This window comes from Natrix helvetica (assembly GCF_964273705.1).
Source record: "Natrix helvetica genome assembly, chromosome: 2".
Lineage (NCBI taxonomy): Eukaryota > Metazoa > Chordata > Lepidosauria > Squamata > Natricidae > Natrix > Natrix helvetica.
Window position 1 is genome coordinate 155,624,507 of NC_138552.1, and position 19,529 is coordinate 155,644,035.

The window sequence follows — 19,529 nt, forward strand, 5'->3', positions numbered from 1 at the left end:
TTCTATTCTACAAAATTAGCAACTTGCATATTTGCATTTAATTCTAATTTTAGAATATGAATGTTTGCATCTGTTTTTGACCTTTTGCCAGGACACAATTTGTACTGTTGAGCTGCATGTTCTAATTTGCACTCAGGCACAGTGGATTAATAGGCTCAGGCTGTTAACAAACATATGAGACTAAGAAAACAATCTTGGAAATGGCAGACATAGCAGTGGAATTTGCAGGAGTCATATTTTCCCTCTGGCTTTTTCTGGGGGAGAATATTCTGGGCAGATTGAGAAAGTAATGAGAAAGAAGAGCCTTTGTGTAGCACTGAATTGTTCATTGCTTACAGTTCTAATGGAAGTGGGATATTTCAAATGCGGGAACTTTGAGCTACTGTATATTCTATCAAAATGCTCCAATTAAATGACACTCCAGCCATCTTTAATAATATCTTTAGATAGACTAGCCACGTTTATATTAATAATACATTAAAATGATTTGAAGCTTTTTATATAAAGCAGTGATGAACGTTCTTAATTTTTTAAAAAGATGAGAAGTTTATCTGAATACCACAGCAAAATACTGTCTTGGAAATAAGAAAAGGGCTTATCTTGATTTTTTTTAAAAAAAATATTTATCCATCTCACCAGAAGATACAAAGCAAATGTACTCTCTGGTATTGTTCATTCAACAAAGGAGACACTGTATTAAGGCTAAACGTATCCGTTCAGATGAGAAATTAATAATAGTGATATAAAATTAATTTGAGAATTATTAACACTTCTATAAAGATTTTGACTGGTTTCTTTAAATTCTGGAACTAAAAAAACTATATTTCTTAACCTACTGGTGATGTCTGTTTGTCTTTTATAGAGAACTTGTACCGTGGAAGAACTCTCTTGACTTGCATTTATTTCTTATTTTGATAGATTTTATAATTTGATGAAATTGTAGTCCACCAAGAGTCTTTTCATTATCATTATAATTAAATAAATTATTTAATGGATGAGTGGGCAGATGAATGAATGAATGAATGAATAGATTGATTGATTGATTATTGTTTGACTGTGTGCCAAAAAGTCATTTTCAATTCCTAGTGATCCTATAGACTTTCTTCAAAAAATAAAAATATGGGAACACTTGCTTGGGAAAGTCATTATATTTTCAAATGTTCAGAACTTTTTACTTTTCCTAGTACTTGAGGTACATAATCTAGTAAAAGTATGGATTATTGCACATACAAGATTATTGGAGGTTTGTGCTAATCATGCTGCCTTTCTGCAGAATCCAGAGCTGTAGACCCAAAATGTCAGATAGGAGGAACAATGGAAGAAGATTATCCTCAGGCTCTGCAGGAGAACTTCTTAGATGACTCTGGAGTTTTTGATATCAGGCAAAATCAACAGTAGGTGCAGAGGCAGTATGTTTGTGACTCTGACTTTTCAAAAAATAAATAGTGATCTTTTGCTCAGTGTAAAATATCCTACTAGCTAGGTAGATAAGACAATGCTAGACTAACAAAGATTCTTGGTCCTGAGGTTAGTGAAAAATAAATAGTTGTGAGTAGATATTCCTGACAGATGTTGGTGATTATAATTATTCATGGTTCATGTTATGTGTGCAAGAGAAACATGTTATGTTTTTATGCATGAGAAAGAGAGAGAAATGCTACACTGATTAATGTATTCTCCCTTTGGTTCCCAATTTTAATATAGGAAGGAGATTAAATCTACTCTATTTGATTCTTTCAGGACTCCAATGCTTGATAACTTAAGTTTGGGTGGTACTCAGCTTTATTTCACATATTCAGGGGCTAGAAATTACATTGATGTGGAAACTTTTCTTGGGAATATCTGTTTCCAGATGATGTATACTTGGGTTAGATAAAATTTATTTGTCCTGGCGTTTTCCTCTCAATTAGCTATGGGCATCGGTTAGTGATGACAGTGATACAAACGGGAAACTTGCTTTGTGTCTGGAGAAACAACACAGCTGTCTATATAATTGAACAACTTTATTTGCAGCTGGTTATGGGATATTAGCTCTTTTGTGTTCTGCAGCTTGGGTTCCATGGAATTAATAAAAGAATAAAAAGTGAAGTCCTCCCCCAAACTAAGTTTGGTTTCTGGGGTCTATATATAGCAGTGGTTCTCAACCTGTGGGTCGGGACTCCTTTGGAGGTCGAACGACCCTTTCACAGGGGTCACCTAAGACCATCGGAAAACACATTTTCGATGGTCTTAGGAACTGAGACACCAATTTTATGGTTAGGGGTCACCACAACATGAGGATGTATTAAAGGGTCGCGGCATTGGGAAGGCTGAGAACCACTGATATGTAGAGATTTATATGATCTTTTTGGCAACAATATGGAAATGGTTTCTGATTGCCTTCTTCTGACATATTTTTCAACTTTGCAGGCTAGGCATTTGGGATTTCCTGCTAATGTCCCAAGTTGATCTAAACTTATTTAATTTCATATCAACCCAGATAGGCTAGATGATGTGACATAATAATCTCTATTGCAGTACAAACATATTTCTGTGCTGCCATGGCCCTGCTATAATGTCTCTTTCATTATAATTTCTGGGACTTCTAGGAACAAGTACAGGTATTCCTCACTTAACAATCTCAATTATAACTGGCGACAATGACACAACAGTTAAGTGAGACAACAGGAGACAGTGACATACAGCGTCGTGGTCATTAAACTGCCATGGTCATTAGAGGAATAACTAGATTATTGAGACATCATCACATGAGTGCAACTTGTGATTTTACTGTCTTTATTGACTCCCCCTAGCAGAAGCATCTGTGAAGCATGCAAATGATGAACATGTGAACATGGGACACTGGAACAGTTATAAATGCCTACTGGTTGGGAAGTCCGAATATCAATTACATGACCATAAGTGGGAGCACCAGTTGCAAAGTTATTTTTCAGCAATTTTTTCATTTGTAACTTCAAATGGTGGCTAAACGGGGCAGTTTTAACTACAGACTACTTGTAATATAGTTTTACATTTGTGGAACCTTTAGAAATTATGTCATTGACTTGCTTCATAATCCAAAATTTCTTTAAGATGCCCAGAATGTTAGTAGTATTTAGTGGTAATCTGAAGACTTTGAATTCTACAAACATGTTGTTTTTCATTATCTCATTGATTTAGTATTGACTTCTTATGCCAAAAAGTTGAATTTAAATGTTTAAAAGGAGCCAACTAAGTATTCTCCAAATTTCCTTTACTGACAAACTTTTGTGGAATATTTTAGAAAAGAATTAATGAACAAACAAACAAACAAACAAACAAACAAATTAGTTGCAGACTACATCTAAACTCTCTTGGCATATGCTGATGTGGTGCTTTATGATTACAGTATTGGCAATGTTTCTCCAATGCACCAAATCTATGCTGCCTCAATTTTTATAGGCCTATATTTGTTTTTCTGCACCTGTGTCCTGTTTCCATAACAGTTAAAAAAAGAGATTCTGTTGACAAGAATTACATTCTTCCCCCTTCCCTTGAGCATTTGGTACATTGTTGTCCAAAATCCTTTTTTATTTTTGTTAATTTTATTTTGTGAGATTTATGTGTGATCCAATAATGAATCACCTAGCCCAGTGGTGGGCAACCTTTTTTTTCAACTGAGCCAAATCTTGCCAAAACCACGATTGAAATTTATTTTGAGAGCCACATTTTTAAAACCGAAAATACATAGGATGGTACACTGTTTTTAGTTTCAATAAACTCTGGCATTTGAAGCACGCAAGTCTTAAAGCTGTCAAGTTACAAGATCCTTGCACCCCTAACCCTTTAGAAAAAAAAAACCCAGGGGTCTTCAAACCTGACAGCTTGAAGACTTGTGGACTTCAACTCCCAGAATTCTGAGAATTGAAGTCCACCAAGGGCATCAATCATATTAGCCCAGGGATCTGCAAAATTGGCTCTTAAGACTGGTGGACTTCAATTCCCAGAATTCTGAGAATCGAAGTCCACCAGTCTTAAAACAGCCAAGTTTGCAGACCCCTGTAAGTTAGCCCAAAGCCTGGTGCTGGGCCTTGCTCCCCCATTGGTGGAGCCCCAAGAAGCGAGGAGGGAGAAAAAGAGACGGAGGCCAAGGAGCTTCCCCCCCCCAGCAAAAATCTAACCGGGGAGCCGGGCAGTAGCAAATTAGCCAATCAGGCGAGGAAAGCGAGGTGTGACCGGGTGGGCAGCGAAACTCCAGGGCTCTCTGTTCTAATTCCCCGTGAAAACTGTTGCCTCTGAAGCGTTTGCTCTACTGTTTGAACCTTTAAGCGTCCCTTTCCTTTTTCTTTTCAACCCACAATGATTAGGGAGGATCCTGAAGTCGGGTGGGGACAAGAAGCGAGGAGGCAGAAAAAGAAACGGAGCCTCCTCACTTCTCGTCCCCGCCCGACTTCAGGATCCTCCCTAATCATTGTGGGTTGAAAAGAAAAAAGGGAAAGGGACGCTTAAAGGTTCAAACAGTAGAGCAAACGCTTTAGAGGCAACAGTTTTCACGGGGAATTAGAACAGAGAGCCCTGGAGTTTCGCTGCCCACCCGGTCAGAACTCGCTTTTCTCGCATGATTGGCTAATTTGCTACTGCCCGGCTCCCCGGTTAGATTTTTGCTGGGAGGGGGCGGGGGGGAAGCTCCTTAGCCTGCGTTTCTTTTTCTGCCTCCTCGCTTCTCGTCCCCGCCCGACTTCAGGATCCTCCCTAATCATTGTGGGTCGAAAAGAAAAAAGGGAAAGGGGCGCTTGTTTTGAAGTGCCCGAGAGGAGGGAGGGGAGCAGGCGCTTCAAAACAAGCGCCCCTTTCCCTTTTTTCTTTTCAACCCACAATGATTAGGGAGGATAATAATCCGGCACACAGAAGAGCCACATTAAAATGTGTAAAGAGCCGCTTGTGGCTCGCGAGCCGCGGCTTGCCGACCACTGACCTAGCCTATATAGCTTTTTTTCTAATTTAATTTTTCTTAAAATTAAATTGGAATAAAATAAATTGAAGCATCAATACTACTGACAGAGGGAATATTTGTATGTAGAATTCTTGTGGCAAAAGAACACTTTACATTTACGTTATTGTAGGGAAATGTCTATAGCTGAGAAAGTCTTGCATACCTATATTGGATATGAGGGAGAAGTAAGACTGTTCCTTGTTATTGTAAAAGGGAAATAACTCTGTAATCAGTGAGACAAAATAAGAGGAAGGACACTTAGGAATAGGAATGTAAGGAGCATAAGGATGCCAGGTCAGAACATCTGGCCTCTTGAAGCCCTAAAAATTCCTCTCAGAAGAATTCCTAGATCCCGTCCACAACCTCTTGTTTGTTAAGCACTTCTTTTAGGCGTCTCCCTTCCACCCAGAATGATTGTGGAACTGCTGTCTTGTGATGCTTTGCAAACGTTGCTTGGAATTGGAGAGGATTATTAAGAACATGAAAGCTAACAGAAGAAGGTGTAAGCTAAATTAACATTACACAAATGCTTGTTATGTCTTAAAGATTTTTTTGCTAGAAGAATTCTAAAGTATGTTTTAGATAAAAGCTAAAGGCACCTTGAGAGCAGATCTGTTCTTGTTAATGACTACATCTGTACTGTTTTCTTAGCAGCATTGCAGAAGTGGTATATTATTGCCATCCTCTGTGATTGATTATTGACTGATATCCATTCAGTAGCCTTGGAACACCTAGGCCAGGGGTGGGGAACAATGGTCCTTTTATGACTTGTGGACTCCCAGAACTCCTGAGCCAGCTATAATGGTCATAGTTGTCCACCTCTGACTTAGGCAGTCTTCCATCCAAGTATTAGCCAGGGCTGAGTCTATTTAGTATTTGAGAGCAGCCAAGGTTGGTTAAGTGCTACCATATTATATGGGCCTCCCTATTGCATTAGTGTATTTTTGTGTGAAGCCACAAAAGCTCAAGTCCATAAATTTAATAACATTTCCAATTGCTGGAAAATTTAATATGCAAATCATCTGTGCAAATATTGTATGTAGTTTCTTGAAAGTAGTAGAGTAATATGCTAAAACAAACTTTTAGAAGGAATAAATGAAATAAACTGAACACAGGTTTAGAAACCAGAATTACAATGCAACCAGGGTTAAGTAGACTTTTCTTGAGGAATATATTGACAGTAATCAAAGTTGCTTGTGTTACGAATCAGAAGTAGCGCAATTCAAGGACTGAAGAAGGTTACTTTAATGGGAAAAAAACTTGGATATATCAACTAGGCCTAGGAAAAGGTAAAACCAAATGTCTGAGCTGGTAGAATACTGGCTGAAATTTTCAGACTATCAGAAAGATCTGTATTTTCAAATGCAGAATGTAAGTTCTATCAGTTGGTAATGAAGCTATAAAGCTATCAAATAAAGGAGAATATTTGTAGCTCATGATTACCTGAGGGGCCCTTGGTGTTCTCTGAGCTTGTTTTGTTTTCTTGCAGATGTTTCATTATCCAAACTAGTGCTAGTAAGGAAACTACTAGCACTGATGATGTTACCTAGTTTGGGTAATGAAATATCTGCAAGAAAACAAGCAAGCTCAGAGAGCACCAAGTACCACTCAAAGGTATCAAAATCTAGGTATACACAACATTATACATTCACATTGGCACAAAACAGTTTATGCTGGCCTATGACTAAAATGAAGACCTGACTTGACATTTAACCAAAGTAGAACATTCTAAGGTATTTCTGTTACTGGTATTTAAAATGTGTTTGTGTGTGTGTGTGTGTGTGTGTATGTATTAGAAACTGTAAGTCTTGTTAACATTCTTTAAAACTATAACATATACTTTCAAAGTAGCTCATCAAATCTAGCATACTGACATCATGTAGTTATGTTGACTTGGTTGTATAACTTTCTTTGTCTGGTTTTACATGCACTGTTCTGAGTCTTGTTTTTTACTATACTCATGTCTGTTTTTCATTTCCTGCCTCAATGTCCTTGAATAAAAGAATAAGCATACATAAGCAATGTAGACTTGCTGTCTGGGAGCTGGAGATCTTTTATCATTCACTGCAGAAACACAGCGAAGACATAGTGAGTACATTGGAAGGAGGGAAAAAACGCTTTTTTTAATGTTGACATTATTTTTAGTTGTTTTTTCTTTCATTCACTTCCTCAAAAGGCAAATTATTTAATCTTTCTTCCTAGGAAGGCTATGCTGCAGGGGTGGGTTTCAGCGAGTACGGGCGAACTGGTTGGGGAAATTTAGCATGCCATCACTGAGAACTTCACTGGCAGCCACTTCTTGCCATCACCGCCACGCTGGATTGCTTGGGGAGGGGAGAGCCAGAACTGACAGCACCAGATTGTGCTTCAGCCGCCGCTGTGGAAATGTCTGTTTTGCCAGCCACAGGAGGGAAGGAAAGAAGCTGGTCTTTGGAAAGAACCTTTCCTCCCCCTCCAGAGAGCCCATGCCGGGATTGGGGGGGGTTGGGCTGGTTTGAATGCGGGCGAGCGGGTGGTTTGGGGCTGGCCGCCCGAGCTTCCTTTGCTCGTTCGGACAGGCAGAGAAAGAAAGGGTGTGTGTGATAAAGCACCCCCACCACCAATGGTGAAGGGGATCACCTTCACCCTTGGCTATCGCATGCTTCCTTTCTTTCTTCGCCCACCCGAACAAGCAAAGAAGGCAGGCCACTAAACTGCCCGCTTGCCCGCATTCAAACCAGCCTGCCCCTTCCTCTCTTTTGGCATGGACTCTCTGGAGGGGGAGGGAATCCCTTCCAAGACCTTGCATGTCCTGGCAGCACCCCAGCAATAGCAGCTGAGCGAGGGAAGGAAGAATTCTGGGAGTTGAAGTCCACAACTGGACTTTCTGCCTGAATGCTGGAACTGACTACCCGGGATTGTGTTTCAGCCGCCTCAACTACTTCTGCTGCTGCTGCATTGCAGCCACTAGAGACTTCTTCCTCGCCGCCACTTTGTTTTGGGCTGAGAGGCGGAAAATCTCCCCTCGCACTTTCCTCAGCCTATGTGCTATTCGGGGGATGGGGGAAAGTGCCCCTTGGCTGCCCCTCTAGGAGGACCACTGCATATCCTCCACGGATGGAAGGTTGAAGGGGCGACAGCAGGTGAAGAGCGCTGAGGGGTTTTGGCAGTGTGAGAAATTTGAAATACTTCAAAGTCAGTGGAGTGGTGTGTGGCTGGTGTGCCGTTCCAACTTTCCTCGGGTGCAAAATGCTTTAAAAATTAAAGTTTTAGGTTTTGGGGGAGAGGGGGTTGTAAAGGGTTAGTGGTGCAAGGGACTTGTAACTTGACAGCTTTAAGTCCTGCACACTTCAAATGCCAGAGTTCCTCAGCCAACATGACTGGAGGAGGAATTGTGGGAGTTGAAGTCCACAAGTCTTAAAGTTGTCAAGTTTGAACTCCCCTGGGGGTTTTTTCTAAAGGGTTAGGGGTGCAAAGGTCTTTTAACTTGACAGCTTTAAGACTTGTGTGCTTCAAATGCCAGAGTTTCTGAACCAAGATTTTGGTTGCTAAGCAAGAGCGTTGTTAAGTGATTTTTACCACATTTTACAAGTTGGCCGTGCCCACCCGTTCACATGACTGCCAGGCCACTCCCACCCGAACACATGTTCACCAAGCCACTCCCACCCAGTCACATGACCGCCAAGCCACTCCCACAAAACAGGCCACACCTACAGAATAGGTTCTAAAACAATTTGAAACCCACCACTGCTATGCTGTAAGATATAATATCACTATGGTTAATGTATATAATATACCGTAGTTAATATAACCTAACCCTTGAAACTTGCAGTGTTATTATTTTAGGATGCAGTTTTGAATTTTTCCAGCTAAAAGTATTTGGTTCATGTGAAAGAGAGGGATTGGCAAATTGGCATTTTTGATATAGGGGGATTGGCATTTTTAAATAGCTTGTTTTGATTAAGAGATGGTGATAGTGATAGTGTCGTCTTCTTATTTCTTACAAAAATAGATGAATGTCAAAAATGCCCGCAATCAATATTTTAACCTTAGCTTTACAGTTGTGTAGCACAGTTTTAAGGCATTGAACACCAGCTATTTTGACTGATGAGTGCCAAAGTAATCAAAGTAGTTAGAAATGCAAAAATCATATTGTATTAAAGAATAATTCAGTAGCATGAAAAAAGAAAATATTGAAAATATTGGCTGGATGGATATTTTTAGATTGAATTGCAGTCCTAATTTGTTCTGCCTTGTTATGAAGAATTAATTTGGGGACATTTGAGCAAATAAACATTTGGGGAAAGCATGTTTGTGTGCATGCATAGATTTAATACTTGTTAAATTTATATTGGGAGGAAGTTTTTTGAAGGGATATGAAAAAATGACTAAAAAACAAGCTGGCAATGGCAGCAGGGAGCCAGCTTGGGGGCATGGCCAGCCTGCCGTCCCTACAGGTTTGGCAACCCTGTCCCAATTTCCACTGCCGGTTTGCCCGAACAGGTGTGAACTGGTAGCAACCCATCTCTGGAGACATTTGTTAATTGAGTTTTGCCCCATTTTATGACCTTTCTTGCCACAGTTGTTAAGTGAATCATTGCAGTTGATAAATTAGTATTCCGGTTGTTAAGTGAATCTGGTTTCCCCATTGAGTTTGCTTGTCAGAAGGTTGCAAAATGGGATTATGTGACCTTGGGACATTGAAACGGTCATAAGTATGAGTCCGTTGTCAAGCTTCTGAATTTTGATCACATGAACATAGGGATGCTGGAAAGGTCGTAAGTGTGGAAATGGTCATAAGTAACACTTTTCAATGCCATTGTAACTTTGAATGGTGACTAAATGAACTGTTGTAAGTTGAGGACAACCTGTATTTCACTTCCCAGACTTCTGAGTGGAATATATGTTCCCAGTCTCTGTGTAAAATGTTGTTATTTGGTTCTGATAACTGATAATCGTTGAAGTATCTTTAATTAAATGCAGTGGAAAGTCAAGATAATTTTCTATTACATATTATTTAAAAAATTTGCATTTTGCTGTCAGGAATCTCCAGAGCTGTGAACTGAAGAGTACACCATGAGGAAGAATTAAGGGACAGTCAGTCCTGAAAGAGCATTGTTCCCTTTATTTTTGGAAATAAGGTTGGTTGTCTGCTGTAAAGTAGGATTGGGGAAAGACAGAGACAAAAGAAGCACACGTATTCAAATTGGGTTTGTCAACTTTTATGATTTAGCACCTTATATCTTATTATAATGTAGGAATGTGACGCTATGTCTTACGATCAAGATCTTTATTATAGCATCATCCTTATTGACTTCCATCTTCTTCATTTCACCATTCAATCCATCATCATCATCAAATCAATCAATTTTTATTCAGTCACAGACCAGCAAACACTATTAAATTCTGCACAGGAAGCAATGAAACCATTGAATGTGAAGCTAGAACTGTGTTCAAGAGCTACTGCTTTCTTCTCATTGACTCAGTCCTCTTTCCCCTGAACACAGAATATTATCTTTATGACAGGAAGCAGGAGAAATAGCTCGAGATGGTATAGCTTTAAGAAGAAAAGAGAAGGGAAAACAGATGGCTTTTAAAATTATCCAGAAGTAAGACGTAGGAATTGCAAACTTAGTCATAGCTCTTTTGTATCCTGGGAGGGGGAACATTTCAGTCTGGTGACATACAACAGACATAGCTGGGTACAATCCTTCATGTAACCTTTCCTAATTTGGACAACCTGCAGATTTCAATTCTTAATATCCTCAAGAAGGATCATGTTATCTGGTGAATTCTGGAAGGTGAAGTCATACACCAAGGAGCAGGGAGGAGGAGGGGGGAGAGGATACCATTCCTATACAGGGCTCCTTGATTCCAACGGTCGTAGGGAGGGGCAGATACGAGGACAGATTAACAACTCGCAGTCGGTTGGGAGACCGTGGGTGCTGGTTACACCCGGTCGCTTGTACCAACCCCCGCGTTCTAGGTGGTCAGGATTTGCAGGCCCAGGGCCTGAGGCTGCTGTTATGCAATGCGAGGTCCGTTATCAATAAGGCCCCCCTCATTCATGATCTAATTTTGGAGGGGGAGCCGGACCTCGCGGGAATAACGGAAACCTGGTTGGGCCACGAGGGAGGGTTACCCCTCGTGGAAATGTGCCCACCAGGTTACCAAGCATTTCACCAGCCCCGGGCCCGGGGAAGGGGCGGTGGGGTAGCAGTGATTATCCGGGAGGACTTAGAGCCGAGGGAGTCCACTGTGCCACAGACGTCCGGATGTGAATCCCTTGTTGTGAAATGGGGCCCTGGGAGGCAGTTGGGCCTGCTGATAGTATACCTGGCTCCCCGCCATACATCAGCGACCCTGCCTGAGCTCCTCGAGCTAATCTCATCGGTGGCGGTTGAGACCCCCAAACTTTTAGTGATGGGGGATTTTAACCTGCCGTCGGTGGGAGAAGCATCAGAGGGGGTTCGGGAGTTCATGGCTTCCATGACAGCCATGGACCTGACTCAAATGATTCAGGGCCCGACACACGAGGGAGGTCACACCTTGGACCTCGTTTTTGTCTCTCGCCAGTGGTTGAGTGATCTGGGAGGAGTGAATTTAACCATCACTCCTCTATCATGGTCAGATCACTCACTCCTCCGACTTGACTTCCCTGGTGCTACCCCTCGCTGCGGGGAGGCGGAACCGGAAAACACTAGATGGTTCCGCCCCAGGCGCTTGATGGAACCAGACAGGTTCCAGATGGAGCTTGGGCCACCTCCTGCAGCCCTGACCCGCCCTCGGGTAGAGGACTTGGTGGCCACGTGGAATAATGTGACTACCGGGGCCTTGAACCGGGTGGCGCCTTTGCGGCCTCTCCGGCGGCAACGATCCACCCTGGCTCCTTGGTTCACTGAGGAGCTAAGGGTGATGAAGCGCCGCAAGAGATGCCTAGAGAGTCGTTGGAGATCCTTCTGATCCGAATTGGACCGAGCGCAGGTACGAGCCCATTTAAGGACGTACCTAGTGGCATTGAGAACGGCCAAACGTCGATATTGTGCCGCTCTCATTGCATCCGCAGAGAACCGCCCTGCCGCCCTGTTTCGGGTGTCCCGCTCCCTTCTGTTTCAGAGGCCGCGGGAGGCCCCTCTACAGGGTAGAGCAGAGGAGTTTGGGAAATATCTGCTGGATAAAGTCGCTCAAATCCGGAAGGATTGGGTCCCCTTCAGTGGCCCAGTCGAGACGCCAGTGGCGAGTCTTGAGAAACCTTTTTGGGAGGAGTTTGACTTGGTTGCCATCGAGGATTTGGACAGATTGCGTGGACGACTGCGACCTACCACATGTTTGCTGGACCCGTGTCCCTCCTGGCTTGTACTGGCTTCCTGGGAGGTTACACGTGACTGGCTCCTGGGCCTAGTGAACGCTTCGTTGAGTGAGGGGTCTCTCCCGGCCGCCTTGAAAGAGGCGGTGGTGAGACCCTTGCTCAAGAAGCCTTCCCTGGACCCTATGGAGCTGGCCAATTATCGTCCTGTCTCCAACCTTCCCTTTTTGGCGAAGGTTGTAGAGAGTGTGGTGGCTTCTCAGTTCCCACGACATCTGGAGGAGAATGATTATCTAGACCCGCGCCAGTCCGGCTTTCGCCCTGGGCACAGCACAGAGACGGCCTTGGTCGCATTGGTAGATGATCTCTGGAGGGCCAGAGATAGGGGTTGCTCCTCTATCCTGGTCCTATTAGACCTCTCGGCGGCTTCTGATACCATCAACCATGGTATCCTGTTGCACCGACTGGAGGGGTTGGGGGTCCGGGGCACCGTTTTGCGGTGGTTCGGCTCCTACCTCTCCGGCCGGACGCAACGTGTGTTGGCAGGGGAGCAGAGGTCGACCCTAACCCCCCTTACTTGTGGGGTGCCACAGGGGTCGGTCCTCTCGCCGCTCCTGTTCAACACATACATGAAGCCGCTGGGTGAGATCATCCGTGGTTTCGGGGTGGGATATCATCTGTACACTGATGATACTCAGCTGTACATTTCCACCCCGAACCACCCCAACGAGGCCGTCGAAGTGATGTCCCGGTGTGTGGAAGCCGTACGGGTCTGGATGGATGACAACCGACTCAGGCTCAACCCTTCCAAGACGGAGTGGCTGTGGGTTCCGCCCCCCCGGTTCAACCAGATAATTCCATCTCTGGCCATTGGGGGCATTCAACTTGCCCCCGTGGAGCGGGCGCGCAATTTGGGCGTCCTCCTGGATGCCAGGCTGTCCATGGATGAACATGTGACAGCCGTGGCCAGGGGGGCGTTCCACCAGGTTCGCCTGGTGCGCCAATTGCGCCCCCTATTGGACCGGGACGCCTTACGCACAGTCACCCATGCGCTGGTGACGTCTCGCCTGGACTACTGTAACGCTCTCTACATGGGGCTTCCCTTGAAATGCACTCGGAGACTGCAGTTGGTCCAGAATGCGGCCGCGCGGGTGATTATGGGGAGTACCAAGTACTCCCATGTGACACCTCTCCTGCGCGAGCTGCACTGACTTCCTGTGGTCTATCGAGTGCGTTTCAAGGTTTTGATTACGATCTTTAAAGCGCTCCATGGCTCAAGACCTAGTTACCTGGATTCTGCCCCATACATCCCTACGACCCATCCGCTCGCACAGAGAGGGACTTGTCCAGGTGCCATCTACCAGACAGTGCCATGGGGCGGCGCCTAGGAGCAGAGCCTTCTCTGTGGCGGGCCCAGCCCTGTGGAATGACCTCCCCCCGGATATTAGGACTACTACTGACCTCCGCTCCTTCCGTGTCAAGCTCAAGACCCACCTTTTCCAAATAGCCGGCCTGGCTCGACCATAACTTCGTAACGCTCCTGATGGGTTTTTTAATTTGGTAATTTTATTAGGGGATTTTAAATTGTATTTTTAATTGTCTTTCACTTAAGTCAATCCTCCTCCATGCACATATGTATATGTCTTTGTTCTTTTGTATATATGTTTGTCTTATGTGTATTTTTTATCCGTTTGATTGTACGCCGCCCCGAGTCCTTCGGGAGAGGGTTGCGGCTAATCAAATAAAATTATTATTATTATTATTATTAAATTATTATTATACATCAGGAAGCCACCATCTTGAGAAGGACTGCTCTAATTCAACCATAACATCTATTTCCTGTGGAGAAAACAAATTAGACAGTAGGGCTCCCACATGCTTCAGATTCAAATGAAAACAATTGGAGGAATACCTGTCAGCAGCTTCTTTAAACAGCTGCTGATTTTTCCTAGGACCAGACAAGTGCCTTCTATGACTGTAGTACAGAGGGGAGGGACAAGAGGAGGAATTGCTTTAAGAAGTTGCCCACACACTTCCCAAAGCACCTTTTTTCCTTTAAGTTAAAAATACAGTACTCCACAGTGCTATTTTGCAGTCAGGCAAACATGCTGAGCTAAATATAGTTTTGACATATCTTGGAGAGACATCACACACTAGTAAAGCATACACCTCTGACACAGAGGGTCTAAAGTTGAATCTCTGGCATCTTCAGGTAGGGCTGGAGGAATTGTTACCTATAATCCTACAGTGCTACAGGTACTTACGGTATCTTTCAAATGAGGATCAAAATCTGACTTTGTTTGACTTTGTGAATTCTTGGTGTTTTTAGTCTGCATGAGGGGTGGGCTGCTGGGGGTTCGCAGGGGTTTGGGAGAACCTCTAGCTAAGATTCTGTGCCATTCGATGAACCCCCAAATCCCACTCCTGGCTAGCCCCTCCCATCCTGCCCCTCCTCTCCCAGGAGTCCCCACATAGCCCGTTTTGGATGCAGGTAAATGAAGGGCTTGTGCGGAGGCTTGGGGAGGGCAAAAAAAGGGCTACCAGAAGTTCAGGAACGCCAGAAACGGGCCTGCTTCCACCCTCCAGAGGGCCCCCGGAGCCCATTTTCGTCTTCCCAGAGGCTTGAGGAAAGCCTCCAGAGGCCGGGTAGGGCAAAAACACCCCCCCCCCCATGGTGCAGGAAGCTGACTAGGCCATGCCTAACATGGCCACGCCCACCCAGCAACCCAGCAAAGAATCCCTTGCTAAAATTTTTGAAGCCCACCCCTGGTCTGCATGTGGTAATTTTCTGCCTTGCTATGTTCTCCAGGTATGCTGCTCCATTGTCCCAGGCCATTCTACCCAGAAAGTTAGAAAGTTTTAGAGGGTTTTGTCCACGTGCTGCAATTTATTTTTGATTTAAAGCAGGAAGAGAAGCAAGAGGCTGTACAGTAATGTATTGCAAAATTCAAGCCTTCTGTAAAATTTCTAGCTCAAGATTAAATTGAAATAGAAATGGTATTCCTCTGGGAATGAAGATAAAAGCGTTGTTTCCTTTCTCTGGTAATGCAGTTTAAACCTTTTTTTTTAAAGGATAAATTTTGAGAGATGTATTCATTGACTATGTTCTTCCAAATAAGGTTTGGGTATAACTCTGGTTTTATGAAACTAATATGAGAAATAAAGAAGGTTAAAGAGGGAAGAGTTTGTGTTTGTAACCAGGATATAGTGTAGATCAGGGGTGTTAAACTCACATCGTCATAATGGCATCACTTGATCTATTGGGACTTTTCCCCCTTCCCTAAACGGGGTGTGGGTGTGGCCAGCGCGCAATACATCTGGCCCGCGGGCTGCGGGTTTAACAGCCCTGTTGTAGATTAAACTAGCCTTTCTCAACAAATCTTGTTAATGTGATAGTATATTGGATAGGTACCAAGAGTTTATCTTTAAAACCCCTTAATGACCTTTCTTTAATTTCAGTTCTGTACAGAGATTTTGCTTTTTTCTTTTGAAGGAAGTTTTTTTCATGCTACTGTGACTCTTGAAAGAAATATCCTGGACTCAATCCATTTTGAAGTAATAAATGCTATAAGTGTTTGTCTTAAAATTTGCTCTGAGTAAAGTTAGTAACATATTTTCCAGGGCGCTGCTCTGGAGAGTCCAAAGAAGGGTTAAACACAGCCAATCTACCCAGAACTGAATTGAAAACTTTAAGCCACGCCTCTGGTGCTGACTATCCTCAGATTTTTTCAATTCAGCTAGCCCAGTGGACGCGCTTTAAGATTTTCTCCAGTTCTAAGATTGATTCCTTGGACTCTCCAGAGGAAGAATAATTTTTTAAAACAGTATATTTAAGGATTTTTAGAGCAGGCTGGTGAGTTTAAATTTAAGTTTGTTTTTTTCCCTTTTTAATTGGGTTTTTCTCACCCTTTCGGCTCTTCTGGAGTCCGGGGCTTTGCTCTGGCTCCTAGAAGCCGCAGGCAGCTGTTGGGGGAAGCGCGTGGGTCGGAGTGCCGACGCCAGCGCTGTTGGGGCACCCCTACTAGGGGCTGATTCCCGCTGGAAGCCCTCCGTTGCAATTTGTGCTTCTAGCAAGTCAAATTGCGGCGCGGGCTTCCAGGGCAGCCATTTTGGCTTCTTCCCTCTTCAAATTTGGCGCGCAAAGCAGCAGTGAGTTCCGGCCGCCATTTTGGATTGCGCAATCTTCCGGCTTTACTTTTAAAAGTTTTTTGCCGCAGCTGCCTGGTGCCTGGCTCTTTGCAGGAACCGCGTGGAGTCAGACTTGCCCGGTGTGACCGGCGACCTGGGCCCCAATCCAAGCAAGTGATAGCGGCGTGGGATCGTGGCCTGCTGGGTCGCCTCCCTTACTCTCCTGCAGGCGCTGGGAGCGAATTCTGCTCGCGCCTAAGAAATTCCAAGCTACTTCAGGCCTTGCAGTTTCTCTGTCTCCTCAGGAGCATCGTGCTGCGGTGGGCTTTCTGGAGGTGGTGAGTGGTGGTTTTCCCATCCCCCTACTGTCCCATCCAGTGATTGTTACCATGGCAGATCAGGCCCCTGAGAGTTCTGAGGGTGTCTCTTCCAGAGCCCCTGTAAGACAGGCCGGGAAAGCTGCCAGGGAGGCCATTAGAGGGAGTAAGCCTTACTCCAGGCATGGGCCCAAGCAGGGCTCAGGCCTAGACAAAGATGCATTAAGGCGCCAGAAGGCCTTAGAAAAACAATTTTCCAAAGCCCAACAGCAGGCCCAATCTTCCCTTTCGGTGTCTCCTGGGGAGCCCTCCAGGGAAATTCCTCCAGCCCAGGGAGGCCCCATTTCTGATAGTGAAGAGGAAGGTGATTCCTTGGCCATGGCAACTTCTCCAGGCCATTCCATGGCTGATCAGGCTGATCTCTTTGCCTGTCCCTCTGATATGGAGGAGGGACCAGCTCCAATGGGGCCCTTAGCCCCTCAACAGCCGAGCTCCGGGCCCACTCAAGGGGTTCGCCCCATTGAGGACCAAGGGCCTAACCTATCCACTGAAATGCAGGAAATAATTAACAGGGCCATTTCCCAGGGCATTGAGGCAGGCATGCGAAAAGGTGGCAAGCGCACTCGCAAGACCCACCATTTGCAACCCCAGGAGGATCCCAGAGAGATGACTCCTAGCCTTCCACCCCTGTCCCTGCATTCTTCAGTGGCCTCCGATGAGTCAGACTGGGAGGAAGAAGAGGAATTTCTTCCTAGGCAGGAAGCTGAATTCTCTGGGGATGAGGCAAGCCCCGCCAAAAAGCCGGCCTTTTCAGGCTTATTTAATTTGGATAATTTCAAAACCATTTTAGATAAGGCTAAGATCTCAACTCACATGGGGTCCACCCCCCCAGCTCAGGTGGTTGTAGACCCTGATGATCTATCTGGGGATCTCTTTGAGGAACCCATTTTGGTCCAGGAAATAGTTCCTGTACCCAAGATGTTCCTCAATTTAGTTCAAAGACAGTGGGCGCAGCCAGCTACCATGGCTACCCCCAGCAGCCATGACAAGAAGCTATATACGGTGGATGCCAGCCTGGAGGAGCTGCTCAAGCTCCCTCCTATCGATCCCCCTGTAGCGGCTCTTACCTCCTCTTCTGTGCTCCCTCCTGACCTGTTGGAGGGGCTCAAGGCTGAGGACAAGAGAACCGAAACTGCTTGTCACAAGACCCATCAGGCAGCTGCATGGGCCATTAAGTCCTCCGCTTCGGCCTCCTTTTTCTCCAGGGCGGCTCTCCTGTGGCTGAGGCAGTTGTTGAGGAAGATACCTGCCAAGGATGTTAAAGTCAGGCAGGATATCAATAAAATCATGGCAGCCACAGAGTACACTGCTGATGCCACTCTGAATGCTGCTAAGTTTGCCTCGCGTGCCCTAGCGTCTAATGTTACTTCCAGATGCCTCCTGTGGCTTAGGCACTGGAATGTGGATATGCGCTCCAAATGGAAGCTTGTTACTGCCCCCTTTAAAGGAGACAAGCTGTTTGGTGAGGTCCTTGATCCAGTCCATGTGGAAAACAAGGACAAAAAGAAAGTGATGCCATCAGTCACCAAGAAGCCTGATCGTAAAGGTCCTGGCTCTTACAGGAGGCAGGCCTTTCGGAGCAATGAGCCCTCCACCAGCTCCGCCCCCTATCATAGGGCGTATCCCCAGCAAGGTGAGCGGTCTCAGGACCGTCAGTCCTTTCGAGACAGAGGTCGCCAGCAGCCCTTCTCCAAGCGGCCATTTCGGGGGGGCTCCGGCTCCCGACCCTTTAGGAGGTATAAATGACCATCACAGGTCAGCTCCCATAGGAGGGCGGTTGCAGTTCCACGCCAAATGGGAGCAGACCACGTCGGACCAGTGGGTTCTTCAAACGGTCCGCATGGGTCTCACTTTAGAATTCTGGTCCCCCCCTCCCCGCCACTTCACCCGGTGTCCAGTTCCCTCAGGGTTAGTCAAAAGATCCCTCATGGAACAGGAGATAAGGCACCTCGAGATCAGGGCCATAGAACCTGTCCCAGCAGGCCAGGAAGGAAGAGGGTTTTACTCCATCCTGTTTCTGGTCCCCAAAAACTCAGGAGAGTGGAGGGGGATATTAGATCTAAAGAGGTTCAATCACCACGTGACATATCACAGGTTCAAGATGCAGTCCCTCCAGTCCATCTTGGGGTGCATCAGGCCAGGCGATATACTAACATCCATAGACCTCAAAGAGGCCTACCTCCACATCCCTATCCGCAAAGCCCACCGCAAGTTCCTGAGGTTCTCTTACGCGGGCCTCCATTACCAGTGCCGGGCAATGCCATTCGGCCTGTCATCGGCGCCCAGGACATTCACAAAGGTTCTCGCAGCCGTGGCGGCTTTTCTACGGTCACGTCCGGTCAGACTCCACTGTTACCTGGACGATGTGCTCATTCTGTCATCATCGAATCAACAAGCGGTCAGCGACCTAGAACACACCATGCAGGCGCTCCGGGACCACGGGTTCACCATCAACCTGGAAAAAAGTCATCTCGTTCCCACGACCAGACTGAAGCATCTAGGGGCCGTCATCGACACCACCTCGTGCACGGTATCCCTGTCCCCGGAAAGGGTGGCCAGCCTTCGGGAGATGGTCGTTCAGGTGCAGCAGTCACGTCTAGTCAAGGTGGTTCAGCTCTCACAGCTCCTCGGCAAGATGATCTCGTGCCTGTCAATCGTGCCTTGGGCGAGACTTCACTCCCGTCCCCTTCAGTGGCTCCTGCTTCCATATCAAAGAACAAACGAAAGCAGCTCAACAAGACTGATTCCAGTTCCAGCAGAGGTACGTCGCTCTCTAAAGTGGTGGTTG

At 45.5% G+C, this 19,529-nt stretch overlaps 1 protein-coding gene across 3 annotated transcripts in view; it reads left to right on the forward strand.

Moving 5' to 3' along the window:
- The window catches only part of PXDN (peroxidasin), a 105,195-nt gene that overhangs the window by 29,178 nt on the left and 56,488 nt on the right, over window positions 1-19,529 (forward strand). The window contains exon 1 of one of the 3 annotated variants that reach the window (XM_081942187.1): window positions 15,000-15,045. The exons of the other annotated variants lie outside the window; for them this stretch is intronic. Coding sequence (XP_081798313.1) covers window positions 15,035-15,045 — 11 coding nt within the window. The 5' untranslated portion in view covers window positions 15,000-15,034. Of the gene's footprint in view, window positions 1-14,999; window positions 15,046-19,529 lie in introns of those variants that run through there. 3 annotated transcript variants of the gene reach the window in all.